Genomic DNA, 17169 nt, shown 5'->3' with positions numbered 1-17169 from the left:
GAGTTAGTGGGACGGCAGCCTGTTGACCACCCTATGGATGAGTTAGTGGGACGGCAGCCTGTAGACCACCCTATGGATGAGTTAGTGGGACGATAGCCCGTAGACCACCCTATGGATGAGTTAGTGGGACGATAGCCTCCCACTCAAACAACCCACCAGCCATCAACAATAACATGCTGATTCAAAAATAACTATTTCCAAATAAGAAACGTAGATGTTTTAAACGATCTATATTCTGATTTCTCGGTGTCTTTGTTGATGTTATTGTCAGTTATAATAGTGCCATTTTTGTGTTTCTCTCCCTTCAGGTACTGTCACCGGCATTATGACAAAGACACAGACAGAAACAAAGATGTGAGTATCTCCCTCTGATTGACACGTGTTGAACATGTACTGTAATACTTACTAGCTGTACATTTACATTACCTCTGGTAATCCAGTGTTATACAGGTGTACCTGTCTCTTAACCCCATGTTGTTATACAGGTGTACCTGTCTCTTAACCCCATGTTGTTATACAGGTGTACCTGTCTCTTAACCCCATGTTGTTGTTATACAGGTGTACCTGTCTCTTAACCCCATGTTGTTGTTATACAGGTGTACCTGTCTCTTAACCCCATGTTGTTATACAGGTGTACCTGTCTCTTAACCCCATGTTGTTATACAGGTGGACCTGTCTCTTAACCCCATGTTGTTGTAATGTTGTTATACAGGTGTACCTGTCTCTTAACCCCATGTTGTTGTTATACAGGTGTACCTGTCTCTTAACCCCATGTTGTTGTTATACAGGTGTACCTGTCTCTTAACCCCATGTTGTTGTTATACAGGTGTACCTGTCTCTTAACCCCATGTTGTTGTTATACAGGTGTACCTGTCTCTTAACCCCATGTTGTTGTTATACAGGTGTACCTGTCTCTTAACCCCATGTTGTTGTTATACAGGTGTACCTGTCTCTTAACCCATGTTGTTGTTATACAGGTGTACCTGTCTCTTAACCCCATGTTGTTGTTATACAGGTGTACCTGTCTCTTAACCCCATGTTGTTGTTATACAGGTGTACCTGTCTCTTAACCCCATGTTGTTGTTATACAGGTGTACCTGTCTCTTAACCCCATGTTGTTGTTATACAGGTGTACCTGTCTCTTAACCCCATGTTGTTGTTATACAGGTGTACCTGTCTCTTAACCCCATGTTGTTATACAGGTGTACCTGTCTCTTAACCCCATGTTGTTATACAGGTGTACCTGTCTCTTAACCCCATGTTGTTGTAATGTTGTTATACAGGTGTACCTGTCTCTTAACCCCATGTTGTTATACAGGTGGACCTGTCTCTAAACCCCATGTTGTTATACAGGTGGACCTGTCTCTTAACCCCATGTTGTTATACAGGTGGACCTGTCTCTTAACCCCATGTTGTTATACAGGTGGACCTGTCTCTTAACCCCATGTTGTTATACAGGTGGACCTGTCTCTTAACCCCATGTTGTTATACAGGTGGACCTGTCTCTTAACCCCATGTTGTTGTTATACAGGTGTACCTGTCTCTTAACCCCATGTTGTTATACAGGTGTACCTGTCTCTTAACCCCATGTTGTTGTAATGTTGTTATACAGGTGTACCTGTCTCTTAACCCCATGTTGTTGTTATACAGGTGTACCTGTCTCTTAACCCCATGTTGTTGTTATACAGGTGTACCTGTCTCTTAACCCCATGTTGTTATACAGGTGTACCTGTCTCTTAACCCCATGTTGTTGTTATACAGGTGTACCTGTCTCTTAACCCCATGTTGTTGTAATGTTGTTCTACAGGTGTACCTGTCTCTTAACCCCATGTTGTTGTAATGTTGTTATACAGGTGGACCTGTCTCTTAACCCCATGTTGTTATACAGGTGGACCTGTCTCTTAACCCCATGTTGTTATACAGGTGGACCTGTCTCTTAACCCCATGTTGTTGTAATGTTGTTATACAGGTGTACCTGTCTCTTAACCCCATGTTGTTATACAGGTGGACCTGTCTCTTAACCCCATGTTGTTATACAGGTGGACCTGTCTCTTAACCCCATGTTGTTATACAGGTGGACCTGTCTCTTAACCCCATGTTGTTATACAGGTGGACCTGTCTCTTAACCCCATGTTGTTGTAATGTTGTTATACAGGTGGACCTGTCTCTTAACCCCATGTTGTTATACAGGTGGACCTGTCTCTTAACCCCATGTTGTTATACAGGTGGACCTGTCTCTTAACCCCATGTTGTTATACAGGTGGACCTGTCTCTTAACCCCATGTTGTTATACAGGTGGACCTGTCTCTTAACCCCATGTTGTTGTAATGTTGTTATACAGGTGTACCTGTCTCTTAACACCATGTTGTTGTTATACAGGTGGACCTGTCTCTTAACCCCATGTTGTTGTTATACAGGTGTACCTGTCTCTTAACCCCATGTTGTTGTAATGTTGTTATACAGGTGTACCTGTCTCTTAACCCCATGTTGTTATACAGGTGGACCTGTCTCTTAACCCCATGTTGTTGTAATGTTGTTATACAGGTGTACCTGTCTCTTAACCCCATGTTGTTATACAGGTGTACCTGTCTCTTAACCCCATGTTGTTGTAATGTTGTTATACAGGTGTACCTGTCTCTTAACCCCATGTTGTTATACAGGTGTACCTGTCTCTTAACCCCATGTTGTTATACAGGTGTACCTGTCTCTTAACCCCATGTTGTTATACAGGTGTAACTGTCTCTTAACCCCATGTTATACAGGTGTACCTGTCTCTTAACCCCATGTTGTTATACAGGTGTACCTGTCTCTTAACCCCATGTTGTTATACAGGTGTACCTGTCTCTTAACCCCATGTTGTTGTTATACAGGTGTACCTGTCTCTTAACCCCATGTTGTTGTAATGTTGTTATACAGGTGTAACTGTCTCTTAACCCCATGTTGTTATACTGGTGTAACTGTCTCTTAACCCCATGTTGTTATACAGGTGTACCTGTCTCTTAACCCCATGTTGTTATACAGGTGGACCTGTCTCTTAACCCCATGTTGTTATACAGGTGGACCTGTCTCTTAACCCCATGTTGTTATACAGGTGGACCTGTCTCTTAACCCCATGTTGTTATACAGGTGGACCTGTCTCTTAACCCCATGTTGTTGTAATGTTGTTATACAGGTGTACCTGTCTCTTAACACCATGTTGTTGTTATACAGGTGGACCTGTCTCTTAACCCCATGTTGTTGTTATACAGGTGTACCTGTCTCTTAACCCCATGTTGTTGTAATGTTGTTATACAGGTGTACCTGTCTCTTAACCCCATGTTGTTATACAGGTGTACCTGTCTCTTAACCCCATGTTGTTGTAATGTTGTTATACAGGTGTACCTGTCTCTTAACCCCATGTTGTTATACAGGTGTACCTGTCTCTTAACCCCATGTTGTTGTAATGTTGTTATACAGGTGTACCTGTCTCTTAACCCCATGTTGTTATACAGGTGTACCTGTCTCTTAACCCCATGTTGTTATACAGGTGTACCTGTCTCTTAACCCCATGTTGTTATACAGGTGTAACTGTCTCTTAACCCCATGTTGTTATACAGGTGTACCTGTCTCTTAACCCCATGTTGTTATACAGGTGTAACTGTCTCTTAACCCCATGTTGTTATACTGGTGTAACTGTCTCTTAACCCCATGTTGTTATACAGGTGTACCTGTCTCTTAACCCCATGTTGTTGTAATGTTGTTATACAGGTGTACCTGTCTCTTATCCCCATGTTGTTGTAATGTTGTTATACAGGTGTACCTGTCTCTTAATCCCATGTTGTTGTCATGTTGTTATATAGGTGTACCTGTCTCTGCTGCGCATGTATTTGTCCCCTCCTGATGTCCACTGCCTTGGACCAATCAAAATGGAGCTGTCGGAGCCACAGGCCAATCTAAAGGCTGCTCTACACGTGCTGGAGCTGCACCACAGCAAGCTGAATACCGCTAAGGTAGACTGCACCACAGCACTCTGAATTACTGCTAAGGTAGACTGCACCACAGCACTCTGAATACCACTAAGGTAGACTGAACCACAGCACTCTGAATACCAGTAAGGTAGACTGCACCACATACTCTGAATAGCACAAAGGTAGACCGAACCACAGCACTCTGAATACCACTAAGGTAGACTGCACCACAGCACTCTGAATACCACTAAGGTAGACTGCACCACAGCACTCTGAATACCACTAAGGTAGACTGCACCACAGCACTCTGAATACCACTAAGGTAGACTGCACCACAGCACTCTGAATACCACTAAGGTAGACTGCACCACAGCACTCTGAATACCACTAAGGTAGACTGCACCACAGCACTCTGAATACCACTAAGGTAGACTGCACCACAGCACTCTGAATACCACTAAGGTAGACTGCACCACAGCACTCTGAATACCACTAAGGTAGACTGCACCACAGCACTCTGAATACCTCCAACACAGATAACAACAAGGAGGCAGATATTTCTCTGGATGTTTCCACTCACTACCACTCACTATGGAAGGAGATGGATTTTGGCTGCCATTCTGCTACTGTTCTCATTAATGAAACATCTAATCTCAATTCTGTTCTCCGTTCCCAAAACTGCAGTCTGTGGTGAACAGATTAGACTAAAGTTTGTAAACTTTATCCGTGGCAACAAACCAAAATCAAAGGAGTGCAATGGCGAATTGAGTTACTGCAAACGCACCTCACAGAGTAGGCGTTCCCTAGCAGAAATATGCAGATGATGCTTGAAACGCTCCAATAGGATCTCTCTAGCTCGGTCTTGGCTCTGCCCACTGTTCCTATTGGAAACGACAGGCTGTGGTATATCTTGGTTTAGTTATAAATCTTTGGTACGTCACTGTATCAGTGTGGTGTTGGGCAGCAGCAGCGATGAGAGAGATTCTGTAACCTGTACGGTGGTTCTGCTCTCTCCTCTCCCGTACTGGGTTTTAATGTGGTTCTGCTCTCTCCTCTCCCGTACTGGGTTTTAATGTGGTTCTGCTCTCTCCTCTCCCGTACTGGGTTTTAATGTGGTTCTGCTCTCTCCTCTCCCATACTGGGTTTTAATGTGGTTCTGCTCTCTCCTCTCCCGTACTGGGTTTTAATGTGGTTCTGCTCTCTCCTCTCCCGTACTGGGTTTTAATGTGGTTCTGCTCTCTCCTCTCCCGTACTGGGTTTTAATGTGGTTCTGCTCTCTCCTCTCCCGTACTGGGTTTTAATGTGGTTCTGCTCTCTCCTCTCCCGTACTGGGTTTTAATGTGGTTCTGCTCTGTAAACACGTACAGTATCTCCTACAGTAAACACATACGGTATCTCCTACAGTAAACACATACGGTATCTCCTACAGTAAACACATTCAGTATCTCCTACTGTATCTCCTACAGTAAACACATACGGTATCTCCTACAGTAAACACATACGGTATCTCCTACTGTATCTCCTACAGTAAACACATACGGTATCTCCTACTGTATCTCCTACAGTAAACACATACGGTATCTCCTACTGTATCTCCTACAGTAAACACATACGGTATCTCCTACTGTATCTCCTACAGTAAACACATACGGTATCTCCTACTGTATCTCCTACAGTAAACACATACGGTATCTCCTACAGTAAACACATACAGTATCTCAAATCTAATGTATTTGTCACATACACATGGTTAGCAGATGTTAGTGCGAGTGTAGCGAAATGCTTGTGCTTCTAGTTCCGACAATGCAGTAATAACCAACAAGTAATCTAACTAACAATTCCAAAAAACTACTGTCTTATACACAGTGTAAGGGGATAAAGAATATGTACATAAAGATATATGAATGAGTGATGGTACAGAGCGGCATAGGCAAGATACAGTAGATGGTATCGAGTACAGTATATACATATGAGATGAGTATGTTAACAAAGTGGCATAGTTAAAGTGGCTAGTGATACATGTATTACATAAGGATGCAGTAGATGATATAGAGTACAGTATCTACGTATGCATATGAGATGAATAATGTAGGGTAAGTAACATTATATAAGGTAGCATTGTTTAAAGTGGCTAGTGATATATTTACATCATCTCCTACAGTAAACACATACGGTATCTCCTACAGTAAACACATACTGTATCTCCTACAGTAAACACATACAGTATCTCCTACTGTATCTCCTACAGTAAACACATACTGTATCTCCTACAGTAAACACATACTGTATCTCCTACAGTAAACACATACTGTATCTCCTACAGTAAACACATACTGTATCTCCTACAGTAAACACATACTGTATCTCCTACTGTAAACACATACTGTATCTCCTACAGTAAACACATACGGTATCTCCTACAGTAAACACATACTGTATCTCCTACAGTAAACACATACTGTATCTCCTACAGTAAACACATACTGTATCTCCTACAGTAAACACATACTGTATCTCCTACAGTAAACACATACTGTATCTCCTACAGTAAACGCATACGGTATCTCCTACAGTAAACACATACGGTATCTCCTACAGTAAACACATACGGTATCTCCTACAGTAAACACATACGGTATCTCCTACAGTAAACACATATGGTATCTCCTACAGTAAACACATACGGTATCTCCTACAGTAAACACATACGGTATCTCCTACAGTAAACACATACGGTATCTCCTACAGTAAACACATACGGTATCTCCTACAGTAAACACATACGGTATCTCCTACAGTAAACACATACTGTATCTCCTACAGTAAACACATACTGTATCTCCTACAGTAAACACATACGGTATCTCCTACAGTAAACACATACGGTATCTCCTACAGTAAACACATACGGTATCTCCTACAGTAAACACATACGGTATCTCCTACAGTAAACACATATGGTATCTCCTACAGTAAACACATACGGTATCTCCTACAGTAAACACATACGGTATCTCCTACAGTAAACACATACGGTATCTCCTACAGTAAACACATACGGTATCTCCTACAGTAAACACATACGGTATCTCCTACAGTAAACACATACGGTATCTCCTACAGTAAACGCATACTGTATCTCCTACAGTAAACGCATACAGTATATCTGTCACGTCCTGGTCGAAGTATATTGTGTTTGTCTTTATTTATTTGGTCAGGCCGGGGTGTGACATGGGTTTATTGTGGTGTGTTTTGTTAGGTATTGGGTGTATGGCTTAGTGGGGGTATCTAGCAAAGTCTATGGCTGTCTGGAGTGGTTCTCAATCAGAGGCAGGTGTTTATCGTTGTCTCTGATTGGGAACCATATTTAGGCAGCCATATTCTTTGAGTGTTTTGTGGGTGATTGTTCCTGTCTTTGTGTTTGCACCAGATAGGACTGTTTCGGTTTTCACATTTCATTATTTTGTAGTTTCTTCATGTATAGGTTTTTCCTTCATTAAAATATCATGAATCATCATCACGCTGCATTCTGGTCCGACTCTCCTTCACCACAAGAGAACCGTTACAATATCCTACAGTATACACATATGGTATCTCCTACAGTATACACATATGGTATCTCCTACAGTATACACATATGGTATCTCCTACAGTATCTCCTACAGTAAACACATATGGTATCTCCTACAGTATCTCCTACAGTAAACACATATGGTATCTCCTACAGTATCTCCTACAGTAAACACATATGGTATCTCCTACAGTATCTCCTACAGTAAACACATACAGTATCTCCTACAGTAAACACATACGGTATCTCCTACAGTATCTCCTACAGTAAACACATATGGTATCTCCTACAGTATCTCCTACAGTAAACACATACCGTACCCAAAGAAAACATGTGGTTTGAATTGAAGAGGAAGGTCCATAAAGGCAGAAGGAGGATATGAAGCGTTCATAAAATGTTTTAGAAAAAGCTCAGAGCAATAATTGAACACATTGTGGGAACCTTCTCAGGGGAACAGTGGGTTAACTGCCTTGCTCAGGGGAACAGTGGGTTAACTGCCTTGCTCAGGGGAACAGTGGGTTAACTGCCTTGCTCAGGGGAACAGTCGGTTAACTGCCTTGTTCAGGGGAACAGTCGGTTAACTGCCTTGTTCAGGGGAACAGTCGGTTAACTGCCTTGTTCAGGGGAACAGTCGGTTAACTGCCTTGTTCAGGGGAACAGTCGGTTAACTGCCTTGTTCAGGGGAACAGTGGGTTAACTGCCTTGCTCAGGGGAACAGTGGGTTAACTGCCTTGCTCAGGGGAACAGTGGGTTAACTGCCTTGTTCAGGGGAACAGTGGGTTAACTGCCTTGTTCAGGGGAACAGTGGGTTAACTGCCATGTTCAGGGGAACAGTGGGTTAACTGCCTTGCTCAGGGGAACAGTCGGTTAACTGCCTTGCTCAGGGGAACAGTCGGTTAACTGCCTTGCTCAGGGGAACAGTGGGTTAACTGCCTTGCTCAGGGGAACAGTGGGTTAACTGCCTTGTTCAGGGGAACAGTGGGTTAACTGCCTTGTTCAGGGGAACAGTGGGTTAACTGCCTTGTTCAGGGGAACAGTGGGTTAACTGCCTTGCTCAGGGGAACAGTGGGTTAACTGCCTTGCTCAGGGGAACAGTGGGTTAACTGCCTTGCTCAGGGGAACAGTGGGTTAACTGCCTTGCTCAGGGGAACAGTGGGTTAACTGCCTTGCTCAGGGGAACAGTGGGTTAACTGCCTTGCTCAGGGGAACAGTGGGTTAACTGCCTTGCTCAGGGGAACAGTGGGTTAACTGCCTTGTTCAGGGGAACAGTGGGTTAACTGCCTTGTTCAGGGGAACAGTGGGTTAACTGCCTTGTTCAGGGGCAGAACGACATATCTGTACCTTGTCAGCTCGGGGATTCGATCTAGCAACCTTTTGGTTATTAGTCCAACACTCTAACCACTAGGTTACCTGCCTCCTCTAACCACTAGGTTACCTGCCACCTCTACACTCTAACCACTAGGCTACCTGCCTCCTCTAACCACTAGGCTACCTGCCGCCTCTACACTCTAACCACTAGGTTACCTGCCACCTCTACACTCTAACCACTAGGCTACCTGCCTCCTCTAACCACTAGGCTACCTGCCGCCTCTACACTCTAACCACTAGGTTACCTGCCTCCTCTACACTCTAACCACTAGGCTACCTACCTCCTCTACACTCTAACCACTAGGTTACCTGCCGTCCCCGAAGACAGGCAGCTCAGTATTTGTATAATTTATTTTACACAGGCATTTTTGCCCCTGATAAACACCACTGTTTCTACCATCTCTGTCTCTGCTCCCCACCAGGCCATCAACCTGCTGCCAGCGAACACTCAGATCAGAGAGATCCGTGTGTTCCTGGAGAGTGTTCTGGAGGAGAAGGCTCAGAGGAAACGCTTTGACCAGGTCCTCAAGAGTCTACTGCAGGCCGAGTTCCTACGGGTGAGCTGGGGGAGGGGGTGTGTGAGAGCTGGGGGGGGGGGGTGTGTGTGAGAGCTGGGGGGGTGTGTGAGAGCTGGGGGGGGGTGTGTGTGAGAGCTGGGGGGTGTGTGTGAGAGCTGGGGGGGGGGGTTGTAAGGCTGAGGGGGGTGAGAGCTGGGGGGGGGTGTGAGAGCTGGGGGTGTGTGTGAGAGCTGGGAGGGGGGGTGTGTGTGAGAGCTGGGGGGGGTGTGTGTGAGAGCTGGGGGGGGTGTGTGTGAGAGCTGGGGGGGGTGTGTGTGAGAGCTGGGGGGGGGGGGGTGTGAGAGCTGGGGGGTGTGTGTGAGAGCTGGGGGGGGGGGGGGGGGGTGGTGAGAGCTGGGGGGTGGGGGGTGTGAGAGCTGGGGGGGGTGAGAGCTGGGGGGGGGGGGCTGAGGAAACTATTTGACCAGGTCGTCATGAGTTCCTATGGGAGATGGACATTGTGTGTGTCGTTTCCACCCACCTGACGTGTGTGTGTGTGCAGGTCCAGGAGGAACGCATCTTCCACCAGCAGGTCAAGTGTACCATCTCAGAAGAGAAGACCTGCCGGGTCTGTAAGAAGAAGATAGGCAACAGGTAACACTGGTTTAGTGCTACTTTGTTTACCTGAATCGCCAAGCCATTTGATATATTTACACCATTCTCTTTTAGTACTAACATCAATGCTTTATAAACACCTACAACTAGGTCATATACATTCTGTATAAGTGATCATGTGAATATGTAGTTAAGGCTCTGTTTATATACTGTTACTGAATCACCTGTCTGTCCTGTCCAGCGCCTTCGCCAGGTATCCCAACGGTGTTGTCGTTCATTACTTCTGCTGTAAGGACCGAGGGGTGTGTCCTATTGAGCAGTGACACCAAAATAGTGTCCTCTTGTGGACTACATGTTCCTTAGCGGTACCCTGGACGGAGGGAGTGCAGGGAGCTGGGTTTGTCTGAAACACTTCCACAGCAGCTTGGCTGTTCAGCTGGACTCATCTCTGGAACTCTGGAACTCTGGAACTCTGGAACTCTGGAACTCTGGATCTCTGGAACTCTGGATCTCTGGAACTCTGGATCTCTGGAACTCTGGATCTCTGGATCTCTGGATCTCTGGATCTCTGGAACTCTGGATCTCTGGATCTCTGGATCTCTGGATCTCTGGATCTCTGGAACTCTGGAACTCTGGAACTCTGGATCTCTGGATCTCTGGAACTCTGGCTGCTTCTGTCTGGAATTGTGGAATGCTTTTCCTCTCCCTCCCGATCTCGCTGTCTCTCTCTGACTCTCGCTGTCTCTCTCTGACTCTCGCTGTCTCTCTCTGACTCTCGCTGTCTCTCTCTGACTCTCGCTGTCTCTCTCTGACTCTCGTTGTCTCTCTGACTCTCGCTGTCTCTCTCTCTGACTCTCGCTGTCTCTCTCTGACTCTGACTCTCGCTGACTCTGACTCTCGCTGACTCTCGCTGTCTCTTTCTCTGTCTCTCTTTTGCTCTCTCTGACTCGCTGTCTCTCTCTGTCTGTCTCTCGCTCTCTCTGACTCTCGCTGTCTCTCGCTCTCTCTGACTCTCGCTGTCTCTCTCTGTCTGTCTCTCTCTCGCTCTGACTCTCTCTGACTCTCTCTCGCTCTGACTCTCTGTCTCTCTCGCTGTCTCTCTCTGACTCTTGCTGACTCTCTGTCTATCTAATATTCGGATAATCTTTATTAGCATGAATGACTAAGCCACTGTTGCTAAAGCGAAGTGAGATAATGTAATCAACAATAACAGTAAAAAAAAGTATGAATATTGATGGTGATTAGATAAAGGAGACTAATATATATATTATACACAATCGTTCAGAAGTTTGGGGTCACTTAGAAATATCCTGGTTTTTGAAAGAAAAGCTCATTTTTTGTCCATTAAAATAACATCAAATTAATCAGAAATACAGTGTAGACATTGTTAATGTTGTAAATGACTATTGTAGCTGGAAACGGCTAATTTGTTATGGAATATCTACATAGGCGTACAGAGGCCCATTATCAGCAACCATCACTCCTGTGTTCCAATGGCACGTTGTGTTGATAATCCAAGGTTATAATTTTAAAAGACAAACTCCCTTCACAGAACAGTGTAAACTGGCTCTATCCAATGGGCCTCTTTACGTCAATGAATATATTCCATTAAAAATCAGCCTCGTTTCCTCCTCTACTCACAGCTCATCCTCAGACACGCTATAGGCTATACATAGAGGAGAAGAGTTAAGGTGCTGCTGTGTGTGTGTGTGTGTGTGTGTGTGTGTGTGTGTGTGTGTGTGTGTGTGTGTGTGTGTGTATATATCTACTTAAAAGCAGCCCTTTGCTTTTCATGTTGTTTTCAGTGACCCGTTTGTTTCTAAGGAAATGGTTGAAAACCACTCCAGATTATAATGTAACGACTAAACTTCTAATATGGTTCAATGTGGACAAACAAGTTCTTTTTATTGTTCTTTTTTTAATATCTCAGCTGCCTCAATATAAATATAATATCATATATATATATATATATATATATAATATTATGTCTTGACATAGACGCCATTTATTTGAAGTACATCCACAGTTTCAGAATCCATTTTGTTTTGATTGATTGATAATCCTCCCATTTTGTGAAAAAACCTGAAAGAAGATCAGATCGGCGACCATTTTCTTCCTAATCACAGAAGTATGACGGTTTAAAAGGTTTGATTTAAGTTAGGTCTTTATTCTTAAATCGTGTTGTCGTCTGACTAGGACTGAGGGCTGTACTGTATGTCAGAGTGGAAGGTTTCTTTGCTTCCCAATTGGCACACTATTCCCTACATAGTGCACTACTTTAGACCACAGCCCTATTCCCTATATAGTGCACTACTTTAGACCACAGCCCTATTCCCTATATAGTGCACTACTTTAGACTACAGCCCTATTCCCTATATAGTGCACTACTTTAGACCACAGCCCTATTCCCTATATAGTGCACTACTATAGACCAGAGCCCTATTCCCTATATAGCCCACTACTTTAGACCACAGCCCTATGGCACCCTATTCTCTATATAGTGCACTACTTTAGACCAGAACCCTATGGCACCCTATTCCCTATATAGTGCACTACTTTAGACCAGGGAATAATGCCATTTGGGATGCACACACATAACCAACTGTCCACCTGTTTGATATTGGGTCGTTCCACCAATTGGGTGCCTTTTGAGAAGTGTAAAAATAAAAAACAGGGTTGCTGATTTCATCTTACAGAGGCAGTGGAAGCTAAATCAGTCATGAATCCCCTTGTGACAGAGGCAGTGGAAGCTAAATCAGTCATGAATCCCCTTGTGACAGAGGCAGTGGAAGCTAAATCAGTCATGAATCCCCTTGTGACAGAGGCAGTGGAAGCTTAATCAGCTATAAATCCCCTTGTGACAGAGGCAGTGGAAGCTAAATCAGTCATGAATCCCCTTGTGACAGAGGCAGTGGAAGCTAAATCAGTCATGAATCCCCTTGTGACAGAGGCAGTGGAAGCTAAATCAGTCATGAATCCCCTTGTGACAGAGGCAGTGGAAGCTTAATCAGCTATAAATCCCCTTGTGACAGAGGCAGTGGAAGCTAAATCAGTCATGAATCCCCTTGTGACAGAGGCAGTGGAAGCTTAATCAGTCATGAATCCCCTTGTGACAGAGGCAGTGGAAGCTTAATCAGTCATGAATCCCCTTGTGACAGAGGCAGTGGAAGCTAAATCAGTCATGAATCCCCTTGTGACAGAGGCAGTGGAAGCTAAATCAGTCATGAATCCCCTTGTGACAAAGGCAGTGGAAGCTTGTGATGTGCAACAGGGAGGGGCCATTGAATGCAAGCTTCAAACAAAAAATGGTATTGTAGAAAAATCTCTAGCCTGTCTATCTGGGTAAAAGGGTTGGCGTGTTATGTTCGACCAGATCCGTTTTCCACCACAAAACACCAGAACAATGAACAAAAAACGAATAGAATCAGCTCACCTGCTTTTAGACGATAATGTGACTATTAGATGGTCAATGTTTCTTTTAGAAAAAAAAACGGTTTAAAAAGGAATATTTTCACCATATTAAAACGAGGGTTCAGTTCCCATAACAGGGTCGACCATCAAACGAGGGTTCAGTTCACAGAACAGGGTCGACCATCAAACGAGGGTTCAGTTCCCAGAACAGGGTCGACCATCAAACGAGGGTTCAGTTCTCAGACCAGGGTCGACCATCAAACGAGGGTTCAGTTCCCAGACCAGGGTCGACCATCAAACGAGGGTTCAGTTCACAGACCAGGGTCGACCATCAAACGAGGGTTCAGTTCACAGACCAGGGTCGACCATCAAACGAGGGTTCAGTTCACAGACCAGGGTCGACCATCAAACGAGGGTTCAGTTCACAGACTAGGGTCGAACATCAAACGAGGGTTCAGTTCACAGACCAGGGTCGACCATCAAACGAGGGTTCAGTTCACAGACCAGGGTCGACCATCAAACGAGGGTTCAGTTCACAGACCAGGGTCGACCATCAAACGAGGGTTCAGTTCACAGAACAGGGTCGACCATCAAACGAGGGTTCAGTTCACAGAACAGGGTCGACCATCAAACGAGGGTTCAGTTCACAGAACAGGGTCGACCATCAAACGAGGGTTCAGTTCACAGAACAGGGTCGACCATCAAACGAGGGTTCGGTTCACAGAACAGGGTCGACCATCAAACGAGGGTTCGGTTCACAGAACAGGGTCGACCATCAAACGAGGGTTCGGTTCACATAACAGGGTCGACCATCAAACGAGGGTTCGGTTCACAGACCAGGGTCGACCATCAAACGAGGGTTCGGTTCTCAGACCAGGGTCGACCATCAAACGAGGGTTCAGTTCTCAGAACAGGGTCGACCATCAAACGAGGGTTCAGTTCACAGACCAGGGTCGACCATCAAACGAGGGTTCAGTTCACAGACCAGGGTCGACCATCAAACGAGGGTTCAGTTCACAGACCAGGGTCGACCATCAAACGAGGGTTCAGTTCACAGACCAGGGTCGACCATCAAACGAGGGTTCAGTTCACAGACCAGGGTCGACCATCAAACATAGGGTTCAGTTCACAGACCAGGGTCGACCATCAAACATAGGGTTCAGTTCACAGACCAGGGTCGACCATCAAACGAGGGTTCAGTTCACAGACCAGGGTCGACCATCAAACGAGGGTTCAGTTCACAGACCAGGGTCGACCATCAAACGAGGGTTCAGTTCACAGAACAGGGTCGACCATCAAACGAGGGTTCAGTTCACAGAACAGGGTCGACCATCAAACGAGGGTTCAGTTCACAGAACAGGGTCGACCATCAAACGAGGGTTCAGGTTTTAAAAATACATTTTAAAAAATGTCAAACTAATAAGCACCATAAATAGGCTGTCTATTGTAAATAAGAATTTGTTATTTGATAGAATTTATTTGACAATTTGTCAAAACCAAAACCATATGCATGTGGAGCCACTGACGCCTGCACATGCAGTTGAAGAAGATCATCAAGGATAACACGATAAAGCTTAACAACTTATTTCCATTGTGGTCCTTTTGAAGAGGGAAGAAGAGAGAGGGAAGAAGAGAGAGGGAATGGGGAAGGAGGAATGGGGAAGAGGGAATGGGGAAGAGGGAAGGAGGAATGGGGAAGATGAGAGAGGGAAGAGGAGAGGGGGAATGGGGGAATGGGGAAAAGGGAAGGAGGAATGGGGAAGAGGGAAGGAGGAATGGGGAAGAGGGAAGGAGGAATGGGGAAGATGGAAGGGGGAAGGAGGAATGGGGAAGATGGAAAGGGAAAGGGGGAATTGTCAAGATGCGTAGGTACTGTAAGTTTAAGAATAAACCTGACTAATTTCTTCTGAGATACCTGCAGTTTATTTTGTATTATCTTGGGGCCACTATTGTACCAGGACGAGCATGCATAGTTCAAGTGGCACTGAACAAAAAGCCCCCTAACAATGTCCCCATTGCATTCTTATCCAGATATTTGGAGGTTCTAGCCAGAAACGTGATTTTATGGTTCACTTTGGAGATCACGTTTCGTGCCGTGCTCTCCCCTATCAGATGGTTATCTAGCACACATCCAAGATACTTAACAGTCTTTTGATGTGACTACTTTGTCACCTACGACCACCTTAAAACCTGGGGATTTCCTCAGTTTCACTTTGAACCCGAACAAGACGGTCTCCTGTTTTTTCTCTGTGTTTTTTTGTGTCAGGAATGTTGTCAAGGCCAGTTGCTATGGAACGGTCAAGTTCTTTCAGCCTCTCTAGCACAGTTGATTCAGACACCTTTTCAAATGAAAAATAATCTACTTGAATCCCCTGCTGTTGAGTGAAACTGCTAGACACGACTCTCCCCCATAGCAACCTGATTGACATGGTAACTTGCTAACTAATGAATTAGCTATCGGTGTAAAATAATAATAGCTATTCAGACTGCCTGTAACCATGGTCTTGTCTGATATAACCTTTCCTCCAATGTCCAAACTAAGACTGAGAGCTTTGGTCTTTAATCTGTTACTGTTACCTAACAGCATCAGACACTTATATCATTACTCGGATCGTTCCTATGTTCAACTATTTTGTCATTGAAATCATCTTTCTTGGCCTTCTGTATCATCCTGTTGACCTCCTTTCTTAACTTCTTATAGTCTATAGATATATAATCTGCCCTGGATTTCCTAAACTCCAGAAAGCGTTCATTTCTACGCTTAATTGCCTTTAAAATGTTATAATTTATCCATGGTTCAGTTCTTTGCTTAATTCTAACCTGTATTACTGGAGCCTGCTTATCAACAGCATGTAAAAACAATGATTTAAAATGGCCCCAGGCAGTCTCACCTCATTGCATTTGGCCCCAGGCAGTCTCACCTCATTGCATTTGGCCCCAGGCAGTCTCACCTCATTGCATTTGGCCCCAGGCAGTCTCACCTCATTGCATTTGGCCCCAGGCAGTCTCACCTCATTGCATTTGGCCCCAGGCAGTCTCACCTCATTGCATTTGGCCCCAGGCAGTCTCACCTCATTGCATTTGGCCCCAGGCAGTCTCACCTCATTGCATTTGGCCCCAGGCAGTCTCACCTCATTGCATTTGGCCCCAGGCAGTCTCACCTCATTGCATTTGGCCCCAGGCAGTCTCCACCTCATTGCATTTGGCCCCAGGCAGTCTCCACCTCATTGCATTTGGCCCCAGGCAGTCTCCACCTCATTGCATTTGGCCCCAGGCAGTCTCCACCTCATTGCATTTGGCCCCAGGCAGTCTCACCTCATTGCATTTGGCCCCAGGCAGTCTCACCTCATTGCATTTGGCCCCAGGCAGTCTCACCTCATTGCATTTGGCCCCAGGCATTCTCCACCTCATTGCATTTGGCCCCAGGCATTCTCCACCTCATTGCATTTGGCCCCAGGCATTCTCCACCTCATTGCATTTGGCCCCAGGCATTCTCCACCTCATTGCATTTGGCCCCAGGCATTCTCCACCTCATTGCATTTGGCCCCAGGCATTCTCCACCTCATTGCATTTGGCCCCAGGCATTCTCCACCTCATTGCATTTGGCCCCAGGCATTCTCCACCTCATTGCATTTGGCCCCAGGCATTCTCCACCTCATTGCATTTGGCCCCAGGCAGTCTCACCTCATTGCATTTGGCCCCAGGCAGTCTCACCTCATTGCATTTGGCCCCAGGCAGTCTCACCTCATTGCATTTGGCC

General features: G+C 45.2%; 1 protein-coding gene across 3 annotated transcripts in view; it reads left to right on the top strand.

The window, feature by feature from the left end:
• vps39 (VPS39 subunit of HOPS complex) overlaps positions 1-12691 on the top strand; it is a 55784-nt gene extending 43093 nt beyond the window's left edge. For all 3 annotated transcript variants that reach the window (XM_031829378.1, XM_031829377.1, XM_031829379.1), the window contains 5 exons: positions 309-354; positions 3840-3989; positions 9309-9443; positions 9946-10037; positions 10240-12691. In XM_031829378.1, the coding sequence (XP_031685238.1) occupies positions 309-354; positions 3840-3989; positions 9309-9443; positions 9946-10037; positions 10240-10321 (505 nt within the window). In that variant the 3' untranslated portion in view covers positions 10322-12691. The remainder of the gene's footprint in view (positions 1-308; positions 355-3839; positions 3990-9308; positions 9444-9945; positions 10038-10239) is intronic.
• The last annotated feature ends 4478 nt before the right edge of the window (positions 12692-17169 follow it).

The sequence above is a fragment of the Oncorhynchus kisutch genome, linkage group LG7 (assembly GCF_002021735.2).
Source record: "Oncorhynchus kisutch isolate 150728-3 linkage group LG7, Okis_V2, whole genome shotgun sequence".
NCBI classification, from domain to species: Eukaryota; Metazoa; Chordata; class Actinopteri; order Salmoniformes; family Salmonidae; genus Oncorhynchus; species Oncorhynchus kisutch.
The sequence above is the reverse complement of the archived record's forward strand: the minus strand, read 5'-3'. Positions and strand labels throughout refer to the sequence as shown.